Raw genomic sequence first — 22,201 nt, forward strand, 5'->3', positions numbered from 1 at the left:
CAGGCGCTGGGCGTGCAGTGACGCGTGCAGGGCCGCGGTGGGGCGCTGACGCTGTGGTCACAGGGAGGGCCCAGCCGCCTGGGAGGCTGCTGCAGGACTGGAGAGTGCAGCAGAGGCTCGGGCCAAGAGGAAGGAGTGAGGACAAAAGGCAGCTCCTTGGGAAGGAGCCTCAGGACTGGGTCATCAAAGGAGCAGAGCGAGCCTACACCCGGGTGCAGGAGGAGAGGGGAACGGAGTCAGCAGGAGCGGCTGGTGCAGGGCTCCAGAGAGATGGGCTGCAAGGAGGAAGAAGAGGGGCCGGCCTGGTGGCACAGACGGGTAAGCCGCTGCCTGCGATACAGGCTTCCCACGTGAGCACCAGTTAGTCCCGGCTGCTCCACTTCCCATCCAGCTCCCCACTAACGCGCCTGGGAAAGCAGCAGGTGGGGGCCCAAGTGCCTGGGCCCCTGCACCCACATGGGTGACCTGGATGGAGCTCCTGGCTCCTGGCTTCAGCCTGGCCCAGCCCTGGCTACTACAGCCACTTAGGGAGTGAACAGCAGGTGGAAAATCTGTGTGTGTGTGTCTCACTCTTTCTCTGTAACTCTGCCTTTCAAGTAAATAAAATAAAACTTTTTTTAAAAGAAAAGGAAAAAGAAGGAGCTCCATTTTGCTGAAGCCGTCCAGTCCTGCAGACATGAGCAGGTCCAGCTGGAGACAGAATTCTCCCTCCAAGGACGGCTTCCCCCTCGGAGCAGACTCTCCTGCACACCGCCCACTCCCAGGGTCAACCAGGCCCTGCCAGTGACATCAGTTCTTCTCTGGTGGCACCCCCCATCCGTCCTGGTCGCCTTGTCCCACCCTCATCTCCCATCTGAGCCTCTCTCTGGCAAGAAGGAAGAGTCAACCATCAGCCCAGGAGCACAATGCAATGTCAGCACCCGGGCCTTACCCAGGTCCCCACACGGCAGCACCCGGGCCTTACCCAGGTCCCCACACGGCAGCACCCGGGCCTTACCCAGGTCCCCACACGGCAGCACCCGGGCCTTACCCAGGTCCCCACACGGCAGCACCCGGGCCTTACCCAGGTCCCCACACGGCAGCACCCGGGCCTTACCCAGGTCCCCACACGGCAGCACCCGGGCCTTACCCAGGTCCCCACACGGCAGCACCCGGGCCTTACCCAGGTCCCCACACGGCAGCACCCGGGCCTTACCCAGGTCCCCACACGGCAGCACCCGGGCCTTACCCAGGTCCCCACACGGCAGCACCCGGGCCTTACCCAGGTCCCCACACGGCAGCACCCAGGCCTTACCCAGGGCACCCCAACATGGGCTACTCGGCAGTATCCACGCGGGGACCCCTTTTCCAGCTCAGGGCCAGCACTGAGCACCAACTCACCTATCTGTTGCTTCCAAACCACTTTCTCTTTCCCGCACGGCACCCAGCCTTGGCCCCTCCCCCAGCGGGTTCCGGGGAAGAGTGAGGACACTCACTAACCCAGGACTATGTGGGTGGGTGGGACCATCAAAATGGGGACAGGGCGGGAGGGAGCAGCCAGCCGAGCTGGCAGTGCGGCAGAGGGAGTGGAGAGAAGTCTCCCAAGGCCTCCAGAGGGTGGGAGTCTGTCTTCCAAGGCCAGCGCTGAGCTGCCGGGTGTTCTGCCTGGAGACAGGTGGCTGCTGTCCAGGCACGCGGGCCCAGCCCAGGCCTCCCGAGGCCGCGTGAAGACCAAAGGTGCGGACGCTCCTCTGCGGGCTGCAGGGGGCATTCCCTCCTCCCGAACTCACGTCCACACCCTCTTCATCCTCGGCTTCAGTTCACTCAACAGGCAGGACACTGCTTTAGCCTGCGCTTGCACCCTGCCGTGCCCGCTCCCCTACCTGAGCCCACTGTTGTCAGAGGAGCCAGTGGGCTGGGGGGCGGCACTGCTGGCCGGGCCAGTCCCAGCAGGCGAACGTGTTCGCTAGTGTCCCTCCTCATCCAACGCGGGCAGAGCTCGCCTATCCCTGACCCTCCAGGCCAGACTCAAAAGGCACCCACGGCTCCCAGTGTGCAGGGTGCCCGCCTGAGAGCAGCAGGACCTGCCGCCAGGAGGACAAGTGGGCATCCGACACGGGCATGAGGATGAGACTCATCCAACGCGGCTGTGCCGGCCGCTGCACCGGGACGGGGAAGGCGCAGGGAATTCCGGCGGACGGGGAAAGGCGGTGTCTGGACCAGGACTCCTGGCAGGGGCAGGCAGCACCCCTCAGCGACAAGGCCTCAGTGCCCGCACTAGCGGCCCGACCTAGGAACTCCGACTGTCGTATGGAAAAGGGAAAGTCCCAGTGCAAGACCTTCCGCTGTCACTCAGCGCCATGAGACCCCACGCAAGCGGGAGGGCTCCGTCAGAGCAGAGCACCACGGAGCGGGTCCCCGGCGTGGGTCCCCGGCATGGGCCTCTTCAGCACGGTGAGGCCTGGAGTCAGGAGGACACTGGACGGCCCTTAGCCACAAGGGAGTCCCGGCGCACACTGCGGGCACTTACCACAGCCAGTGGGGTGGAGGCCCCCTGGGCAGGCGAGACCAGGTGGGGGGCGGCGCCTCGGGCGGGGGGCACGCAGGCCGTGGGAGGGGGTGCCGCAGCTCAACCTCACGGGCTCCTCCAGAGCACGGAGCCCCCGCGGCCCTCGGGAGTCCCACGCCGTCCCACATCTGGGGACAAGAAAGGCAGTGAGTGTGCTCGCTCCGCCCCGGGCGTCCTCACTCAGCCCTCCCAGCCTCCACGTCTGAGGGGACGGCACCCGCTGAGCAGGGAGACGCCAGGGCGTCCAGACCTTGCCGAGCGGAACTATTCAGGGAAGGAGCTGCCCCGTCCTGAAGCCACTCTCAGTCACCCGGCCTGTGCCTTCCACAGCTCCAGCCCCGGCCTGAGGGCCTGCTGGCACAGGCTCGCCCTGGACAGGACCCCGGAGTCGGCCTGAAGATGGCACTGAGGGAGGACGCCACCTTCGTCCTTTGGCTGTGGGTGAAGTCCTAGGCCGTGGGCTGGCACGGTGGACACGGCTTCCCACCCCGAGCTGGGTCACAGATCGGGGACAAATGTCCCTGGGGAGGAGAGACCCAGGGGAAAAAGGGGAGCCAAGAAAGGACAGAAGAGCCAGAGGACTGCCCCTCACCAGCCCCGGGACGCCGCACGCTCCCACGTCCAGGGCTGCGGAAGGAGCCGTCGTGGGGCACATTCTGAAGATCCTCCTTGCCCGTCCCCACTCTTGCCCCGGGAGAGTGGCTGCATGTGGGCCGCAGGGGCCACAGCCCTGCTGTGTGCCAACCATGTCCCAGGTGGGCGAGGACGCGCTGACCGAAACCTAGCCCCTGCCTTCTCGGAACTCACCGCCCCCTCGGCACTGCCGGCACCTCCCCTTGCATCTCGAGGCTCTGCACCCCGCTTCCTGGCACGTCGCGGTGCCCCCCCCCAGAACAGCTGACTCAGCAGTGGCCTCTGCGTCTTCCTAGCACGGGTGGGTGCCTGGACCTCCCTCGCGACAGCATCGCCTTCTACTTGAATTACAGGTGTTCTGTGTGTGTTCACTGATCTCTGCTGCACTGCAGTCTGCCTGTCCCGCACGCCCTGCACAGAACCAGGGACGGAACAGGCGCTCCGAACCTGCTCCTGAGGACAGAGCCGTGGGCTGACGAAGGCTTGCTTCGGCAGCTACTGGGAGTCCCAGATCTAACCTGTCTCACTAATCCAAAACTCCTCATAGGGTTTTCCCAGTTAACACATGCTTGACCCTAATGCAGGCAGCCTGACGATTCGCATGCGTTCCTACAGCCGTGTGAGCAGCCTGTCTTACGTAAACACTGCAACTCAACAGCCAGCCATCTCTGAAGCACACGGGTGAGTGCGCCCATCCCCCGCGGAGCGCAATGACGAGAGTGCCTTCTCTACTACGTGCTCCGGCCGTTGCAGCCATCTGGGGAGTGAACCAGCGGATGGAAGACCTCTCTCTCTCTGCCTCTGCCTCTCTGTAACTCTGCCTTTCAAATAAATCTTTAAAAACATCAATAAAAGAGAAGGAAAAAAAAGATATCTTCCATCCACTGGTTCACTCCCCAAATGGCCGTAACAGCCAGGGCTGGGCCAGGCCGAAGCCAGGCGCTTCATCTGGGTCTCCCACATGGGTGCCGGGGCCCAGTGATGGAAGCCATCCTCGGCTGCTTTCCCAGGCGCACCAGCAGGGAGCTGGATTGGAAGTGGAGCAGCCGGGACTTGAACCGCTGCCCATATGGGATGCGGGCACCACAGCTGGCAGCTTCACGAGCTATGCCACAGCCCTGGCCCCTAAGGAATTTATTTTTTAATGATCAGAAATGATAGCCAGGACTTGAGAAGAACTTACAACATGCAGGCCCTGAACTAAAACCTGACACTGGGGCAGGCACTGTGGTACAGCGTGGGAAAACTGCATCCCACATCCGGGTGCCAGCACAGTTCCCAGCCACCAGCTTCCTGCTACTGCATCCTGGGGGGAACCGGATGATGGCCCAGGCTTGGGCCCCGCCCCCCACGGGAGACTCAGACGGAGGTCCTGACTCCCAGCTACCCCCTGACTCAGCCCCAGCAGTTGTAGGCACTTAGGGGTGAACCAGCAGATGGAATCTCTCTCTCTCCCTTTCTCTCCGTCTTTGACATACAATCTTTCTTTTTTCCCCAAAGAAACCTTTTATTTAAGGAACACAAACTTCATAAGGACAACTTCAGCCCTCCTGCGCCTCCTCCTCCCTCTCCCATCCCAGCCCCGTTCTCCATTAAGATTCATTGTCAATTACCTTTGTACACAGAAGACCAACTCTATACCAAGTAAAGATTTCAACAGTTTGCACACACACAGAGAAGAAGTCGTACAGTTAACTCTTGTAACACAGCTCACTGAGGACAGAGGTCCTGCACCGGAGTTAGTGCACAGTGACTCCTGTTGCTGATTCGACAATTAACACTCAGACTACATCGAATCTTGACAGTCGGCCATTGCGGCACAGCTGGCCAAGCCGCTGACTGGGACGCCGCACCAGTTCCATTCCGGGCTACGCAGCCTCGGACCCAGTTCCCCAATGCACCGAGAAGCAGAAGACGGCCCGAGCACTCGTTCCCACCACCCAGGTAGGAGAGCAGGACGGATTCCTGCCCCCCGCCTCGCCGGGCCTGGCGGTGACCCAGCGTCCGAATGGAATCGAAGATCTCTGTCACTCTGCCTTTCAAATAAACGCGTATTCTTTTCTGAAAAAAACGCACACGAATATTTTCATTTAATCCTCACGACGGGAGGCGGTCCTATCCTAATCCTCATTTCTGCACGTGAGGAAACAGGGTCCAGAGATATAAAGACTGGACTCAACAAAGTCACAACCCGGGGCCCCGCCGGCTTAGGCCACGGCCTGCAAGGCCAGAATCCCACGTGGCTGCTGGTCCGCTTCCGTCCAGCCTGGGGGAGCTGCAGGTGAGGCCCAAGTCCCTGCCACTCACATGGGAGACTCGGATGGAGCTCCAGGGTCCCTCGGCCAGGCCCAGCCCGCTGTAACCATTTAGGGAGTGACCTAGGAGACGGAAGACCCACGGCTCTCCCTCCGCCCCGCCCCGCCCCACTGTAACTCCGCCTGTTTTTAACTCCGCCTTTTTTTTTTTTTTTTTTTTTTTTTTTTTGACAGGCAGAGTGGACAGTGAGAGAGAGACAGAGAGAAAGGTCTTCCTTTGCCGTTGGTTCACCCTCCAATGGCCGCCGCGGCCGGCGCACCGCGCTGATCCGATGGCAGGAGCCAGGTGCTTCTCCTGGTCTCCCATGGGGTGCAGTGCCCAAGCACCTGGGCCATCCTCCACTGCACTCCCGGGCCACAGCAGAGAGCTGGCCTGGAAGAGGGGCAACCGGGACAGAATCCGGCGCCCCGACCGGGACTAGAACCCAGTGTGCCGGGGCCGCAAGGCGGAGGATTAGCCTAGTGAGCCGCGGCGCCGGACTCAAATAAATCTTTTTAAAAAGTGACGAACCCGAGTTTCTCTGTTCTGGCTCAAAACCCGCCAGTTCCCGGTCTCTCTCGCTGCGCAGACGAGCACGCGACCTGCTTCACCCAGGCCAGCGACAGAGCCGTCCTCCGGTGCCACGGAGCCAGGCGCTGCTCCGCGACGGAATCGCAGCGGGGACCCGAATCCCAGCGCAAGCCCTCGCCCCTGAAGGCCAGAGGCGCCGCGAGCCGCCCCGGCCCCGGACGCAGCCAAGGCAGAGCCGCGTCCAGCCCCGGGCGCGCTCGCGGCCCGGCCGAGGCTTCCTCCACTCACGCGCGGCGCGAACCGTCCCTGCAGCGGCCGGCGCCCGCCAGTACCTGTCCGCGGCCGCGCAGGTCCTCGGCCGCAGGGGACAACGCGCTGACCACAGCCGGACGCCGGCCTCGCCGACCCCGGCCGACCCCTTCGCCTCAGCGCGCCGAAGCCCCCGGGGCGCTCGGACGCCGGGACACCAGCAAGAACTTGGGGAGGGCTGGTGCCGGCAGGCGGGGCCGCCCTGGCCCCGTCCGCTCCAGCCGCTACTTTGTCCCCTCAACCGCCTGCAGACCCCACGCCAACGGCGGAGGAACCCCTGCCCGCGCCGTCGAGGGAAGCGACCCGAACGCTGGAAGCCAGGTTCCCATGGAAACCAGCGGGGCCTTTTGCGCATGCTCGGAAGCGCTAGGCACGCTGGGAAGTGTGGTTTCCGGGTTGTCCCCGGGAGGCCCTAGGAACCGACGCAAGATGGCGCCCGAGTTTCGCCGAGTGCGTCCCGCGGCCGTCGGGCGAGGCCGGCTTGGGAGAGGCCGCGGAGGCCTGAAAGGTAGCTTCTCTGGGCAGCCGCGGCTCTAAGGCGTCTGAGGTGCGGGGCGAAGCGGCAGAGGCGCTGGACCCAGGGAGGACGGTGTGAAGATGGGCGCTGCGCCGGGACGGACCGGCTGCCCGCGGGACGGGACGGGAACTCTGCCAAGGAGACCCCGGGAGCTGGGGGCGTCCCGCCCCTCCCTGCGCCCAAGGCCAGCCCCGGGGACAGCTGTGCGGTCAGCGAGCCGACTGGCCAGGAGCCACCCTTCGCACCCCGGAACTGCGCATCTGGAAACCTCGGGTGCGGCTCAGGCTCTGCTAGACGCGGCCGCCACTTCGGCAGCTTGACCGCCTCCCGGGAAGGCAGTGGTCAGCCTGAAGCCTGCCCGTCTGCTCCCGCCGAGTTGCAAGGTGACCACAGCGCGTGGAGGCCGGAGGCCTTTGGAGGGTTGTAGCCGGGCATCCCCGTTCCCTGCGACGGGAGGCTGAGCAACAGTGGCGCTGAGTTAAAAATGCTGCAGCCCTCGCTCGGCAGTTGTCGACAGAGGCACGCAGAGGTAGGGTGCCCGTGCGCCTCGGGAAGTGTTCCCTGGGCCGGAGCAACAGGAAGGCCCATGAATAGTGACTGTGCGTCAGCGGAGGGCCAGTGAAACCGACGCTGGGCTTTTTGTAAGGATCTGTTCACTCGTTCGTTTATTCAGAAGGCAGAGTGACAGAGAGAGAGAGAGAGGGAGAGAGAGAGGCCTTCCATCCACTGGGTCACTCCCCAGACGCCTGCCTAGCCAGGGGCCGGGAGCCCCATCCGGCCTTCCCACCGGGCTGGCAGGGGCTCAAGCTCCGGAACCTTCCCGTGCCACGGGTGCGCATTCGCGAAGCTGACTCAAGCAGAGCTGGGACTTGAACCCAGGGATCCTTGTCTGGGACGTGGGTGCCCCACGTGGGCTCGTGGTTTTTCGTTTGTTTTTTGGTTTTTTTTTTTTTTTAAGATTTATTTTTGGGGCTGGCGCTGTGACGTAGGAGGTTAAGCCTCCGCCTGCAGCGCTGGCCTCGCGTATTGGTGCTGATTGGAGTCCCGGCTGCTCCACTTCCCATCCAGCTCCCTGCTAGGCACCTGCACTTGGGAAAGCAGAGGCTGGAACAAGTCCCTGGGCCCCTGCACCCACGTGGGGGACCCGAAGAAGCTCCTGGCTCCTGGCTTCAGATCAGCCAGAAGTGTGGAACCCCACCCGGGTCTCCCCATGGGTGCAGGGACCCAAGGACTTGGGCCATCTTCCACTGCTTTCCCAGGCCACAGCAGAGAGCTGGATCGGAAGTGGAGCAGCCGGGACTCGATCCGGCGCCCACATGGGATGCGGGCACTGCAGGCGGCGGCCTTACCCGCTACGCCGTATTGTTGATGCAAGTGATTCCCTCTGTAGTCTCCATTCCCTTCATGCCAAGTCCCTCCTTGTTCTCATGGATCCTTTCAGCCCACAGCGCTGAGTCCGTGATTGGACCCTGCCTTCCCGGCGATAGGGTGGTGGGCTGGGGTTTCAGGCAGTCCCCGTGTAGACTCAGCAGGCCGGCTCAGGAATCCGAGCTCTCCCTTTACCCCATCGTGTGACCTAAGCATGCCACCGGACAGAGCACGCAGAGGCGGAATCTGAGCAGTGTGCGATGACCGGGGTGCGTGTGTGTGTGTGTCCAGGACTTCTGGGTCTAAGCCCTTTGTTCTACACGATGGCTAGGAGGTTCCAGGTGAAGCAGCTTCAGGTGGTGAAGCGAGGTGGGGACAGCCCCTGCCCCTGGCACTTCTGGGTTCAGGCAGGGCCTGGGTGAGAGGTTTGCTGGGTTTGCTCTGGAAGTTGGGCATGGGGGCCGGTGCTGTGGCGGCGGGTGAAAGCCCTGGCCTGCGGTGCCGGCAGCTGCACTCCCGAAACAGCTGCCTTAGTGTACCTGGGAAAGCAGCGGAGATGACCCAAGTGCTTGGGCCCCTGCACCCACGTGGGCAACCCGGAAGAAGCTCCTGGCTCCTGGCTCCCGCCTGGCCCAGCCGCCCCGTCATTGTGGCCATCTGGGGAGTGAACCAGCGGATGGAAGATCTCTCTGTTTCTACCTCTCTTTCTAACTCTGCCTTTCAAATAAATAAAAAATAAATCTTAAAAAAAGAAATTGGGCATGTCTTCGTCAGCGAGACGTTTGCTGCCAGCTCCTCCCACTGGGGCCTGCTCTGAGGGGAGTGGGGGGCGGATCCACGGACTCTCAAACACTAAGGCCCGCAGGCAGGGTGGGCAGGCTGGCCCGGGCCCTTCCTCCCGGGCAGCAGTGGCACCTTGGGAAATCGGGTCAGCATCACAGCAGGGAGAAGGCGATTCTGCCAACCCCAAAGTGCTTGAGACCCGGCACCAGGAGGCTCAGAGCCGGCTCGGCTTTGGAGCAGGCTCGGGCTTGTCCGGATAGGCGTGGTGGCGGCGGCGGCTTCCTGGGCAGCTCCCTTCAGCTGTCCCTGCCAACCTGGGGAGGTGCTGGGCACGGGCGGCGCCCTGCCCTGGGGATGGGGAGGTAGCGCTGGCCGCCCCTCCTCCCTCCCCCTCCACCCCAAACTCCGCACTGCCCCAGACAGGTCTGGCAGAGACTCCTGGGCGGCAGTGGGGGAGCCGGGAACACCGACTCCTGAGGACACAGAGAGGCAGGGCTGACACCACAGAACCGGCAGTCGCTTCCTATGAAAATGTTTATTTCTCAGTACAAAGCCAGGTGCTGTAAAGGCTGAAAAACTGGCCAGAGGCCAAGGAGACCAAGAAGACTCCCTGGCCTGGTGCCCTGTGACCCAGTGCGCGGCTGCGGGAGGCCCTTGGTGAGGTGTGCGGGGGAGGGGACCTGCCAGTCCCCTGGGAGGCTCCTGGGGTCAGGGCCTGAAGGCGCTGTCTGCCTTGGGGGCCCCTGGCTCTGGGGCTGGCCGCTGGGCGTTGCGCGGGGCAGGCCTGGGAAGCCCTTTCTCAGCGACTGTGGGCGAGAGCCGCTCCCTCGAAGGCACCTTCGGTCTCTGCTGTGTCCCCCGTTACAGGGAGTGTCCCGAGCCCTTGGGCGTGGGTCTGAGCCTGCGGCCGTGGCGGTGAGGCCGTCACGGCGGGGTCTGAGCCTGCGGCCGTGGCGGTGAGGCCGTCACGGCGGGGTCTGGGGCCGTGGTCTGGGGCCGTGGCGGTGAGGCCGTCACGGCGGGGTCTGGGGCCGTGGCGGTGAGGCCGTCACGCCGGGGTCTGGGGCCGTGGGGGTGAGGCCGTCACGCCGGGGTCTGGGGCCGTGGCGGTGAGGCCGTCACGCCGGGGTCTGGGGCCGTGGCGGTGAGGCCGTCACGCCGGGGTCTGGGGCCGTGGCGGTGAGGCCGTCACGCCGGGGTCTGGGGCCGTGGCGGTGAGGCCGTCACGCCGGGGTCTGGGGCCGTGGCGGTGAGGCCGTCACGCGGGGGGGGGGGGGTGTGGGGCCGTGGCGGTGAGGCCGTAACACTGGGGTCTGGGGCCGTGGCGGTGAGGCTGTCACGCGGGGGGGGGGGGCCGTGGCGGTGAGGCCGTCACGCGGGGTCTGGGGCCGTGGGGGTGAGGCCGTCACACCGGGGTCTGGGGCCGTGGCGGTGAGGCTTCCACGCCGGGGTCTGGGGCCACCTGGGGAGGAGCTGAGAGGGATGTGGCAGGTCCACAGGCAGCAGAGCCCTCATCTTCGCCTCTGCTGTCGTCCACACGGGCCTGCCTCACCACCTTCCGCAGGCGGGGTGTGGAGGACACGCCGGCCTCCACCTGCCCCTGCTCCTGGAAGGCCTGGGTCCGGCTGGCCACCAGGGCAGCGCTCTGGAGGGCGACCACAGACTGGCGGGACTTCAGGGCAGGCCACGGCCTCCTGTGGGCCCACTGGTCTCCCTTGGCCCTCGAGAGCTGAGGGCAGGGCTCTTCGTCTGAAGACTCCTGGGCAGGGAAAACCTAGACAGGTGAGGAATAAGGGGGTCACGGGGGCGTCTCCCCGGGATGAGGGCAGGGCCGGACGGCTGCTGAGCTGAGTGATGCTTCCCGAGGAGGGAAGACGGCGCCCCGCCTGCTGCCCCAGCAGCGCTCCGAACGCCCCGCGCCGCCACTCCTGGAGGCCAGGCCGCGTCTGCTCTCCCTCTCGCCCTGCTGCCTCTGCCTGGTCAGCCCAGCCCGGAGCTGGGCCACGTGGATGTGTGGGGCGGGTTCCTGGGTGGGACACCCAGCGTTGGTGCCCACCCTTCCCACTTCCCTCTCCTTCTGTATCCAGACACCTCCTCCAGGAAGCCCGTCCCACCGTCCCTGCCCCGAGGACTCATTCCTCAGGACGTTTGTCCCTGTGTTGGCGTGGGGCCCGGCTGCCCCAGGCGCCTGTGCTCCTGCTGCTAGATGAGTCAGTGCTCAGCCCTCCGCCCGGGCCCCTCAGGCGTGGGAGGGGCTTCAGAGGGCCCCTTCCCCACCCCCGTGCTGTGGGCTGCAGAGCGGGTGGCCTGGGGAGGATGCCCCTGCCCCTTAGCGCTGCCCTGGCCTGGGCAGGGCTGCTTCTTGCCCCCACTCCAGTGCCTCCACCTGCCCCTCCTGGGTCTCCCGAGCTTTTCTGAGGGGTGCTGGGTGCTGGGGGACAGTGTGAAGCAAGCAAAGACCCGGGGTCCTGACCTCTCAGCAGACCCTGCCAGCAGGGGGAGGGGAGACCCGGTCAGCCACTGCCCAGCCCAGCCCAGCCTCACCTCTGGCAGCTCGCTGTCCCCCAGGACACCCTCCAGCTCAGAGGGGGGCTCCAGGAGACTGATGGATCGCATGACCCCGCGGAGGTTGATGCGGGGCCGTGGCCCTGCCTGGCTCTCCTCCAAGACCAGAGCCTTCGCCTCCCCGCTGCCCCCTGGTTCTGGCGGAAGGGGCGGTAATGGTGTAGAAACTTCGGGAGCCAGGGGCTCCTCCAGGGAGGCCCCACCCACTTTCTGCTCCCAGATGTGGCTCTGCCGGCTGCGAGGAGGGGGCTCTGAGTCAGCTCTGAGGGACCCAGCAGCCACCCCAGCACACAAAGCACTCCCCACGACCCCACTCCGTACCTGGCGGTCAGGATACCCTGGTAGGTTTGCAGCTGGCGCAGGAAGCCGGGGTTGGGGCGCACGACGGGCCGGAGCTCCTGCACGTGGCGCAGGGCCTGCTCCAGGCTCCAGCTGTACTGCTTCATGGCGTAGGCCACCACCGTGGCGGCTGAGCGGCTGACGCCCATCTTGCAGTGGACAAGCACGCGGGTGCCCTGCGCTCTGTGGAGGCGGGGCGTGAAAGCGGGGTGCCCCACGCGGAGGCACGGGTTGACAACAGCCAGAGCAGAGGGCAGGGAAGGCAGGGCCACCCAGGGCCAGGGGCAGGGCTGGGGCAGGGTGGGCAGGGGCAGAGCGGTGGGGCGCTGGCCTGACCTGGCATCCTCGATGAAGCGGTGCGTCTCCTTCCAGTGCGGCAGCAGCTGTGCCGACTCCTCATCCCAGAGGCGCACGTTGTGGTAGGTGAAGCGCTCGGGGTAGAAGTTGTCGATCTCCCGGGCCATGTTCAAGATGTGGCTGACCCTAAACCAGAGGACGCAGCACGGCCTGGGTGTTTCTGTCGGGTTCTCGGTTCTGAGAGGTGGGGGCAGCACTTGGGCTGGGAGAACTGAACCAGCAGTAGGAGACTGTGTCCATGAGAACATGACTTTGCCTGGCTGGCCTTGAGTTTGCCAACCTAGTCCACGCAGCTGAGGCCACCTGTAACACTGGCCCTTGGGTATTCTTGGAAATGAGCCAGAGAACTGCCTTTTTTTTTTTTTTTTTTTTTTTTGACAGGCAGAGTGGACAGTGAGAGAGAGAGACAGAGAGAAAGGTCTTCCTTTGCCGTTGGTTCACCCTCCAATGGCCGCTGCGGCCGGTGCACCGCGCTGATCCGATGGCAGGAGCCAGGTGCTTCTCCTGGTCTCCCATGGGGTGCAGGGCCCAAGCACTTGGGCCATCCTCCACTGCACTCCCGGGCCACAGCAGAGAGCTGGCCTGGAAGCGGGGCAACCGGGACAGAATCCAGCACCCCGACCGGGACTAGAACCCGGGGTGCCGGCCCCGCAGGCGGAGGATTAGCCTAGTGAGCCGCGGCGCCGGACAAGAACTGCTTTTCAGCTAAACTGAGAGTGGCAGGGTGACAGGGGCCGGAAGAGGGTGGGCACCTGTCAGAGCAGACAGCCAGGTCCCCGCTGCTCCCCGGAGACAAGTCAGGCGGGGGGAGACGGCCATCGCAGCAACGCACACTGCTGCCCCCATCTCGGCCTGGGCAAGCCCCCGTGTCTGCACCTGCTCCACAGCATGGGGCGTAGATAGTGGGCAAGGCTGGCCTGCTGGGCAGCAGGGGCAGCGGCGGCTGAGGGAGGGGCTCCTGATGTCCCCAGGCTGCCCCTAGCGGGGAAGAGCGGGTGGGCTCCTGAGGGGCTCGGAATCTCACCTGTTTCTCTGCAGCTCCTCCAGGTTCGCCGCATTCCACTCGGAGCCCTGTGGGGAAGGAGGCGGTGTCCCTCCCGTCCCTGCCGCAGCCCCGGCTCTGCCGCCCAGCTGGCCCGTCCTCCCCGCGGCGGCAGCTCACCAGGTAGAGGTGCGGGAAGATGCGCGAGGCCCTGTCCTGCTGGGCCACAAACAGCAGCATCTGGTTGTCGATGAAGTCGCGGTACTGCTGGAGGGGGCAGCCCAGGCGCTGCTCCAGGGCCTGGCGGATCTGCAGCGGAGCCCGGGGCAGGAGAGGCTCGGCCTGGCCCTGCACGCTCCGACCGCCCCTTCCCGCTGGGGTCCCGAGCACAGTACCCTGCCCCATCTAGACAGAGGCCAGGAAGAGCAAGGCGGCTCCTCTCCGAGGAGAGGCGAGCTCACGGTTCTGGGCTGCGGCTCCCTGGCTCCCTGCCCACCTCCTTGGAAGTGATGCTCTCCAGGTCACTGGCGTCCAGCAGCTTCCACAGCTCGGCCCGGATCGCCTGCTCCATCTGCTGCTGTTCTAGGGGCCTGGGCACGAAGCCCTCAGCAAGGGCTCCCTTCCCCTCCACCATGGCACCCCCACCTTTCCCTGCCCCTCCCTGTCCACCTTCCACCTCGGCCTCCCCCACTGACCGGCCAGGCTCAGCGCTGGGAGGCCGCAGAGACTCCAGGTCGGCCATGGCCATCCACTCATTGAGGCTGCCCTGGTCAGAGTCCAGTCTCTCCTGGTAGTGGGTGGCCCAGGCAAGGGCACTTCCACCAGGCACGAGGCCGCCACCCAGAGCCGCCTCACAAGCTTGGTGCAACACCTGGAGCGTGGCCCTGTGCGGGAGGAGAGAAGGGTGACTGTCCTCCTCCTGCCTCCCCCAGACCCAGCAGCCACCTCCCAAGATGCTCACCACATAGTCTGGATGGAAATGGGCTTGAAGATGCGGCTCTGCCCCCCGGAAGTCACGCTGAAGCCCCTGCAGGAGACCAGGTGGGAGTAGGGCAAGCTCTGGGCCCGTCCACAGCCAGCTGGGCGGCGTGACCAGGAGCACAGAGCGAATCCAGGCAGAGCCAAGAGGGGCCCCAGGCTCCCCGCCCAGAGCTGTGCTGCTGCAGTGCCGGAGCCTCCCGCCCCTCCCCCCAGCTGCCACCTCTTACCCATCTCCGTCCAGGTACACCTGGGTGTCACTCCAGAGGGGCAAGACCAGGCCCAGGGTGCAGCTGGGGGAGCTGGCAGGGAACAGAAGGAGCGCTGTAGCCCCCCAGCGCCTCTCTTCCCTGCCCCCCTCCTCCCCAGCTCCCACCTGCTGTCCGGAAAATCCACCCCCAGGAGGACGGTCTCATCCTGGCTTGGAGGTTCTCGCGTGCAAACCACCAGCAGGTAGCGGAGCCGCGGGGGCCGGGCCGCCTCCAGCTGGGCCGCCTGGGGAGGGTGGGGGAGAGGCCCAGCCTCAGGTGCCTGGGGGGACCCTGCTCCCCCACCCCTCCCCCGCTCTTCCAGGCTCAAGGTCAGGGACAGCAATCCAGTAGGTCCCACAAAAATGCTCTCAAGGCTCCTTCGTGAGGGGAGACTACAAGGACAGCGGGGGAGGCGGTTCTGAGGAAACGCCTGTCACTTGCCTGTCCCCCCACACTGTCACCACAGAAACGAGGGCCTCGCGTCACAATAAAGGACTCGCTGTCCTAGGGGTGACTGCCCGCGACACTGCTCCTCGCTCTTCCCGGCCCGCCACGCTGCAGCATGGCCACAGGCGGCCCTCACCGGGTGCCCACCCCGAGGGCCCCCGCGTGCAGTGCCCAGCGCTTGGCCCTGGTGTGGCCCAGCTGCCTGCTCCCAGCACGCACCCTGCTCAGTCTGCAGCTGCAGCAGCGGGGGCGGGCGGCCCACACTCAACCCCGCCCTCACACCCTGCCCCCCTGGTGTGCACCCACACACCCCTGGGGGCCCCTCGCCCGGGAGGCTCTGGCAGGGCCCCTCACCAGGCGGATGTCGTCCTGCGGCCTCAGCAGCTCCACCATGAGGTGCAGGTGCTGCCTCTGCGCCTGTTTCTGGGGTCCGTGCCCGTCGGTGTGGTCCCCGTCGGTGTGGTCCCCGTCGGTGTGGTCCCCATCGGTGTGGTCCCTGTGGGGCTGCTCCTCACCCAGCTCCAGGCTGGCCTCTGAGGCGTCATTGTCCCCGTCATTGTCCCCGTTGTCTTGCAGCCCCAGGACTGCCCCGCGAAGCACTGCAAAGCTCTGCCTGGGTGGGGTGTGCGCCCGCGTGTTACAGAACCCCTCTGGCAGCCCCTTCAGCCCTGGCTTGCAGCCCCACCCCAGGTCCACAGGCGCCCCTTCCCTTCCCACCCGCCTGACTTGGGAGATGCTGAGAACTTGGCTGGGGACCCATCCCACCCTTTGGCCTGTGACCCCTGGTGCGAGCCCAGACCGGTTCCACCGCAAGCCAGGGTGCCCACCAGCCCAGCCCCGGGCCGCAGGGAGCTGGCTGCCAGCTCTCCTGTGAGGCTTCCTGCCGGACACTGGCGGTGGCGGGTTTCTGCCTCGGGAGAAGGGTGCTCACCTGCGCTGGAGCCTGCTTCTCTGCTTGCTGGCCCGGGCCTGCGGAGAAAGCAGCCCCCAGGGGGAGTGGGCAGGGAGCACTCCTGGGGTGGGGGGCCCTTCCGGGTCGGGCAGAAAGGGTGTCAGACGCCAAGTCTCTCCACACACACACCCCGGCTGTGCTCTCCGGGCAGGAGGGCTCCCGGGGAGCCCCAGCCCCAGTCCAGGCAGGGCAAGGGGTGGGGTTCCTGGGCGTGGGCGGGGTTAGCCCAGCTCGGGCCTCCGCGGACCGGACAGGGCTGGCCTCTGGATCTGCCTTGGTAGAGTTTCTGGGAGCCTCAGACCACCCCCTCCAGCCCCCCTCCCCCCCAGCCTGAGACTCAAGCTCCTTCCCGGCACACACCAGGCTCCAGGGGAGGCTGCCCCGCGGGCAGGACGTGGTCCCCCAGGCCCAGCCGGCAGCCAACTGCGTGGGCGCGATCGCAGCCGGGCAGACTCACCGTGGGCCCCACAGGCGTGGAGTGGCCGCTGGCCGGGGGCGAGCGGCTCACTGTGACCAGGGCCATGGGGCCAGGCCGGGGGCACCTGGGCGGGCACCGGGCACGGCCTCCTCCCACAGCCCCACGGACAGTCCCTGCCCCGCAGGACCAGGAAGGAGAGAACGGAGCCGCCAGGACCTGGCACCTCCTCGCGGGCGGTCCTTAAAGGGCCAGCCTCCCGCCCAGCCAGGCCTGCGGAGCTGGCACGGATCGGCCGGCGCCCCTCCCGTCCCGTTTCGCCGGTTCGGCCCGCCTCGCCCGCCCCCATTCGCCTGGGGGCGTGACGGAGGCGGGGCGCAGGTGCGGAGCCCAGACCTGAAACTCGTTCCTGGGTTCCTTGTTTCTCCCAGGAGGCGCCCGGAGCGCTCCCGGCGGCGCTGTTGGATCACCTGAGCTGTTCTGAGCCCCAACCTGTCCGTTACCCAGGGGACATAGGTCTGATGATGCGTCCCAGAGGGTCTGACGCCTGGGGACCCCCCCTCGCCCCCAATCGACTCCTCCTGGCTGGGGGCCGTCTTGCTTACACAATCACCGGGAGGGGCGCAAGCTTCAGAGGAAATGGCCCCGGGTTCAGAACTAACCCAGGACACTCACAAGCGACTGAGGCCCACCTGGAGAGGAGCCGGGCAGGGCAGACCCCCCACACACACAGCGGGTGCACAGGGAAGTGACTTGTTCCTGGCAGCCAAGGTGGAGTCAGGGCAGGAACCTGGCTTGGGCCGCGGGATGGGGGCTGTTCCCAGCACTGTGAGTGCCCGGTCCAGGGGCTCAGCCTTCCCCTCTCCTGGCAGGTGCCTGGGCCAGGTCCCAGTTCAGGCCCAGAGGAAGCTGGCTCTCTAGCAGGTGGGCCCAGCTCAAGGAGTGGAGGCTCCCTAAGGACGCCTGACCCAGGTGGGACCCCTCCCCTCATGGTGAGGCGGGGGTGGGGGTGGGGACAGGAGGCAGCCCAGCGGCAGCCCATTGAACAGAGGACACCTGCTGCCCACAGTCTCTTTATTTCTGTCTCTGCTCGTGGTTGGGCCCACCCCCGGGGTGCCAGGCAGTTTATAAATAAACAGGTTACAAAGGCAGGCGACCCCGGGGGGCTGCGGCTCAGTGCTCGGTGAGCGACAGCTGCAAGACCCGCTGCAGGTCGTCCTCCTCCTGCTGCCCCTGCCGCTGCCGCTCCTCCTGCTCGCGCGAGGACAGCTCCAGGGCCAGGCGAAGCTGCTCCTCAAAGCTTGGCGGGGCAGGGGCTGGGGGCGTCCTCTGGGGGGATCCTGGGCCCCAGGGCTCTGTGGACAGCCGCAGGCTTTCCTGGAGGGCCCTGCCAGGCAAGGGGTGAGAGGGAGACTGCTAGGGGCTGCGGCCGGGGCAGGGGCCAAGACAGGCGGCAGGCAGGGGCAGCGCTGCTGGTGGATGGTCGCTGTGGAGACGGCTTGGGGTCCCGGGACCAGGGCCTCCCTGCTCCCCACCCTGCTGCCACGGCCACGACGGGGGGCTCGAGGCAGGGCTGGGGCAGGGTCCGGGGGTCCCATCAGGGCCTCACCGCTCCAGCTGGAGCTGCTCCTCGTAGACCGTGGCCTGGGGCAGGGGGTGGGTGCCCGGCCGTGCGTTGGTCAGTGCCTCCCAGACAGTGACCTGCAGCAGCAGCAGAGCCCAGAGCTGTGGCCCAGGCCCGGCCCGGCTGCAGCGCAGGGCCCGCCCCCGCCGCTGTCCCGCCGCTGTCCCACCTGCTCGGCCTCCGTGCCTGCCTCGAGCAGGCTCTGCTGGATGGCAAACTGCAGCAGGTGGTCGTCCTCGTCACGGGGAGGCTCGCTGCGCTCGGCGCCCAGCACGCTGTACCCCGCGGGCACCTCAAACACGCTGGGGTCCACCTCGCACGGGAAGGGGCTCCCTGCGTGGGCAGCACAGCGGCCGTGCTGGGCCTCGGAGGGCGGGGAGCCGCGCAGCCCCCGCGGCCTCCTGGGCAGTACCTGTGGCCGAGGCGGCGGCGGAGGGGCTGGGGGCCGGCACCCACACCGAGCTCAGCGGCTCGTCACAGCCGCACAGGTTGCTAAAGGTGATGCGGGCGTTGAGCACGTGGAAGAGGGGAATCTCTGTGGGGAGACGGCCGGGCGTGACCCCCTGCGGCCCCGTGGCGGCCCAGATCCCCCCACCCCGCGTCCCTGGTCCCCGCTCACCGATCTTGACAGGGAAGCCAGGTGGGAGGCGCAGCGTGATGAAGTCGCGCAGCTTGGCGAAGTGGGCGTTGCTGATAGCCATGAGGTCGATGATGGGCGTCACCTGGTCGCCCAGGGACAGCGGGTGCTCCTCGCTCAGCCACAGCGTTGCCTTGAACCTGCCGGGCCGACCACAGCACGGGGGGTTGGGGAGCTGCTGGCGGCCTGGGCTTCCTCCTCCCTGCTCGGGGCCCTGCTGCCTCTCCCGGGAGCTGCCCACACCCCGGGCCGTTGCAGCTCACGACGGTGGTTTTGTGCCAGTTCAACTGGTCTGGAAGAGGCAGTCGGGGGCCAGGCTGCAGCTCCCCTCTGGGCTTGTGCAGGGGCCCCGGCTGGGCCGGCTGTGCGCCCGCGTCCCCTGTGACCACCGACACCCACTCACCAGATCTTGTGGGGTGGTGGGCACAGAGGTGTTCCACTGAGGAGGCCGCACAGCTGGGAGGTGGGAGCATCCCATGGCCCCCACAGGTGCTCAGTAGACAGTGACAAGTAGAACGTGGTGGAGCCGCCATCCACCCACCCGCCCGCCCGCCGGCCTGCCCACGAGTGTGGCCAGGTCACTGGGCCACGGATAACGCAGCCCTGGCTCCTGCACTCAAGGCACAGAGTCCAGAGGGAAGTCCCTGGCTACCGCGGCCACAGGCCCCACGAGGGGGTCCCAGCAGGGTCCCCATCCCGGAGCGAAGTCCGCAGCCGGCTCGCAGCCTCACCTCTGCACTCTGCTGGACATCTCGATGGGGCGGCCAATGTTTCGGGACTCCAGGCTGAAGTTGGGGTCGAAGTACTCATCGGGGGAGATGGCCGTGGGGTTGGTGGGGCTGGCTGCCTGCGGCACGGGCGCCTGCGTGGGCCCCAGGGCGCCCCTTAGCACGCAGCACAGACACCTGGCGCCCTGGGGCCCAGGCACAGCCCCGACTCACCCCGACGTGGGAGCAGTGCTGCTGAGCCATCCCCAGGAAGGACTGGAATGGAGTCTTCCCCGCTACAGAGAGGGGCGGAGCCCGTGAGGGGCCTCTGGGCCACGTACGCGGACTGCCCCCCCCCCCGCCACCTGGGAGGGCTCCCAGCGAGCCCCTGACCCCAGCCCGGGGCGACCCTACCGCGGGGGGGACGGCAGAAGGCAGCGCACCTGGGTTTACCTTTGCTCCTTGACTTGTCCTGGTCGGAGAGGTGCTCCGTGCGTGTGCGTGTCACCAGCTCCACGTTGGTGGCGCTGTACACCTGGGGAGGAGGGGGCTCAGAGCCTGCTCCCCGCTCTCCAGCCCCCCCCCCACAAGCAAGCTCTCACTCCCCACAATGCAAGAGGTTGTTCAGGGCTGACACCGGGAGCTACAGCTCCAACCAATAGGGAAGAGCTCCTGGCTCATCCCAGGGCCCAGGGAGGGGCCCAGGCTGCGGGCGACCCTGGTGCACGTGGTGGGCGCTGGCCGCTCGGGGTCCCCCAGCCCCCGCCGCCGCCTCCCAGGCTCTCCTGCCTTGGCCTCGTAGCCGCTCACGGTCTCCATCTTCTCCGACCGCCATCCCCAGATGCCACATTTGTTCCTGAAACAGAGCAGAGAGCAGCGCGTGAGGGGCCTGCCGCAGCCCCCTCCAGGTAGCTGGCGGCGCCCCAACTCTGGGGCCTTGAAGAGGCACAGGCGAACCATGACTACCGGCTGCCAGGGGCCGGGGAACTGTCATGAATTTTGTGAGCTGTGCTAAGGGGGCCAGGGCGTAGCTGGGGGCCCGTGTTAGGGCACAGCCGGTTAAGCCACTGCCTGCAGAGCAGCGCCCTGCTGATGCGCCTGGGAAAGCAGCAGGGGGCAGCCCACATGCCTGGGCCCCTGCGCCCACGTGGGAGACCCCAGTGGAGTTCCAGGCTCCTGCCTTCAGCCCAGCCCTGGCTGTTGCAGACATTTGGGGAGTGAACCAGCAAATGGAAGATTCTCTCTTTCTCAGCCTCTCTGTAACTCTGGCTTTTAAATAAATATATATATATATTTTTTTTTCTAATAAAGAAACTCGTTTCTATTAGAGGCGTTTTCAGGGCCGTTTACTGTTGGGAAGATGTGACATCTGGGTGTGCTTTTAATCACTTGGGGGGACAGAGAGAGAAAGGTGAGGAAAGACAGGGCCAGCAAGACGGAGCAAACGCTGACAAAAGCGGACGCTGGGTGGTGCCTAAGTGCATGGCCTCCTCTTTCCCGTGTGTTTGAAAGCCCACCCTAAAGCTGTTACACACAGCCGGCGACCTCGGGAGCGTGCTGTGCGCACCGGACAGAGCGAGCACACGGAACGGCACCGCCGGGCAGCCACGCTCTGCACACACGCCTGGACGCCGCAGCCCACAGCGCACGCACGCTCGTCTCCGGTGCATGGGACAGGCGGATGGAGGCCATCAAAGACACTCTAAGGGACCAGCGGCTCCAAAGCGTCCATCAAAAGGGAAATCAGAAACGCTTTGCAGGGGCCGATGCTTTGGCCTGTGGTGCCGGCATCCCAAACAGGTGCCAGTTCGAGTCCTGGCCGCTCCACTTCCAATCCAGTTCCCTGCTGTGGCCTGGGAAAGCAGCAGAAGATGGCCCAAGTGCTGGGGCCCTGCACCCACGGGGGAGACCTGGATGGAGTTCCAGGTTCCTGGCTTTGGATTGGCCCAGTGCCAGCCTTTGTGGCCATTTGTGGAGTGAGCCAGCGGATAGAAGACCTCTCTCTCTCTTGCTCTGTGTCTCTCCCTCTCTCTCTCTCTCTGTAACTGCCTTTCAAATAAGTAAATCTTTTTTTTTTTTTATTTTGACAGGCAGAGTGGATAGTGAGAGAGAGAGACAGAGAGAAAGGTCTTCCTTTGCCGTTGGTTCACCCTCCAATGGCCGCCGCGGCCAGCGCGCTGCGGCCGGCGCAGCGCGCTGATCCGATGGCAGGAGCCAGGAGCCAGGTGCTTTTCCTGGTCTCCCATGGGGTGCAGGGCCCAAGCACCTGGGCCATCCTCCACTGCACTCCCTGGCCACAGCAGAGGGCTGGCCTGGAAGAGGGGCAACCGGGACAGAATCCGGCGCCCCGACCGGGACTAGAACCCGGTGTGCCGGCGCCGCTAGGCGGAGGATTAGCCTAGTGAGCTGCGGCGCCGGCCTCAAATAAGTAAATCTTAAAAAAAAAAAAAAAAAAAAAAACACTTGGGAAATGAAGACATAGCGTGTCAAAATTTATGGGGCACATGTAAAGCTGTGCTTAGGGGGAGTTCACGGCTGTAAATACCTATGTTAACAAAGAAGACAGATCGCAAATCAATTACCCCACCTTCTACATCAACACACTGAGCACGGAAGAGCAAATTAGGGGCCGGCGCTGTGGCACAGCAGGCTAAGCCGCCGCCTGCAAAGCCGGCATCCCACATGGGCACCAGTTTGAGACCCGGCTGCTCCACTTCCGATCCAGCTCTGGGCTAATGCACCTGGGAAAGCAGCAGATGCTGGTGCTGGGCTCCTAGAGGAAGCTCCTGGCTCCTGGCTTGGCTTGGCCCAGACCCAGCCAGGGTGGCCATTTTGGGAGTGAATCCGTAGATGAAGACCTCTCTCTCTCTCTCTCTTTCTAACTCTGCCTTTCAAATAAATTTTTTAAAAATATTTTTTAAAAAAAGAAGAGTAAATTAAACTCATAGCAAGCAGCAAGAAAG

At 65.4% G+C, this 22,201-nt stretch overlaps 3 protein-coding genes and 1 long non-coding RNA gene across 15 annotated transcripts in view; 1 reads left to right on the plus strand and 3 right to left on the minus strand.

Annotated features, from left to right (window-relative positions):
* RAD9A (RAD9 checkpoint clamp component A) overlaps window positions 1–6,650 on the minus strand; it is a 64,510-nt gene extending 57,860 nt beyond the window's left edge. For 5 of the 8 annotated variants that reach the window (XM_051826660.2, XM_070067141.1, XM_070067114.1 and 2 more), the window contains exons 1-2: window positions 6,340–6,575; window positions 2,510–2,676 (exon numbers count right to left, since the gene is read on the minus strand). The gene's annotated coding sequence lies outside the window, so the exon portion shown is untranslated. Of the gene's footprint in view, window positions 1–2,509; window positions 2,677–6,339 lie in introns of all 8 variants that reach the window. The other 3 variants (XR_011385685.1, XM_070067358.1, XM_008273744.4) reach the window with 2 other exon arrangements.
* A 2,849-nt stretch (window positions 6,651–9,499) lies between these two features.
* Window positions 9,500–16,537, minus strand: SSH3 (slingshot protein phosphatase 3). Of its 4 annotated transcripts, XR_011385558.1 has the most exons (16): window positions 16,313–16,537; window positions 15,835–15,872; window positions 15,258–15,516; window positions 14,582–14,700; window positions 14,436–14,507; window positions 14,189–14,254; window positions 13,923–14,111; window positions 13,724–13,817; window positions 13,408–13,536; window positions 13,270–13,316; window positions 12,225–12,371; window positions 11,871–12,071; window positions 11,529–11,784; window positions 10,352–10,758; window positions 10,003–10,028; window positions 9,500–9,912 (listed from the first exon to the last, which is right to left on the minus strand). XR_011385558.1 is itself a non-coding variant. In XM_070066913.1 (15 exons), the coding sequence occupies exons 1-14, from the start codon at window positions 16,376–16,378 to the stop codon at window positions 10,390–10,392; spliced, it is 2,052 nt and encodes a 683-aa protein (XP_069923014.1). In that variant the 5' UTR covers window positions 16,379–16,537; the 3' UTR covers window positions 9,500–10,281; window positions 10,386–10,389. The 4 variants fall into 4 exon arrangements, 3 of the variants coding, with proteins under 3 accessions (XP_069923014.1, XP_069923065.1, XP_069922985.1); XM_070066913.1 differs by having other exon boundaries at window positions 9,500–10,281; window positions 10,386–10,758; XM_070066964.1 differs by lacking the exon at window positions 10,003–10,028 and having other exon boundaries at window positions 9,500–9,904.
* LOC138847868 (uncharacterized) lies at window positions 9,772–10,962 on the plus strand. The gene is made up of 2 exons (XR_011385764.1): window positions 9,772–9,904; window positions 10,352–10,962. It is a non-coding gene; the product is annotated as an uncharacterized lncRNA (long non-coding RNA).
* A 790-nt stretch (window positions 16,538–17,327) lies between the features above and the next one.
* Window positions 17,328–22,201, minus strand: part of ANKRD13D (ankyrin repeat domain 13D) — a 9,075-nt gene continuing 4,201 nt past the window's right edge. For both annotated transcript variants that reach the window (XM_070067011.1, XM_070067044.1), the window contains 9 exons: window positions 20,028–20,094; window positions 19,692–19,773; window positions 19,473–19,534; window positions 19,263–19,393; window positions 18,514–18,671; window positions 18,307–18,429; window positions 18,064–18,227; window positions 17,880–17,971; window positions 17,328–17,657 (listed from right to left, as the gene is read on the minus strand). In XM_070067011.1, the coding sequence (XP_069923112.1) occupies window positions 17,444–17,657; window positions 17,880–17,971; window positions 18,064–18,227; window positions 18,307–18,429; window positions 18,514–18,671; window positions 19,263–19,393; window positions 19,473–19,534; window positions 19,692–19,773; window positions 20,028–20,094 (1,093 nt within the window). In that variant the 3' untranslated portion in view covers window positions 17,328–17,443. The remainder of the gene's footprint in view (window positions 17,658–17,879; window positions 17,972–18,063; window positions 18,228–18,306; window positions 18,430–18,513; window positions 18,672–19,262; window positions 19,394–19,472; window positions 19,535–19,691; window positions 19,774–20,027; window positions 20,095–22,201) is intronic.

Source organism: Oryctolagus cuniculus, chromosome 1 (genome assembly GCF_964237555.1).
Source record: "Oryctolagus cuniculus chromosome 1, mOryCun1.1, whole genome shotgun sequence".
In the NCBI taxonomy this organism is placed as follows: Eukaryota; Metazoa; Chordata; class Mammalia; order Lagomorpha; family Leporidae; genus Oryctolagus; species Oryctolagus cuniculus.

Excerpts from the sequence above, each read along its gene's own strand:
- SSH3 (XM_070066913.1), bottom strand. The coding sequence starts at position 16,378 with ATGGCCCTGGTCACAGTGAGCCGCTCGCCCCCGGCCAGCGGCCACTCC. Across the intron at positions 13,537-13,723 it reads AGAGCATCACTTCCAAGGAG|ATCCGCCAGGCCCTGGAGCA; the intron begins GTGGGCAGGGAG and ends GCTCCGCTGCAG. Across the intron at positions 12,072-12,224 it reads CGCTTCATCGAGGATGCCAG|AGCGCAGGGCACCCGCGTGC; the intron begins GTCAGGCCAGCG and ends CCGCCTCCACAG.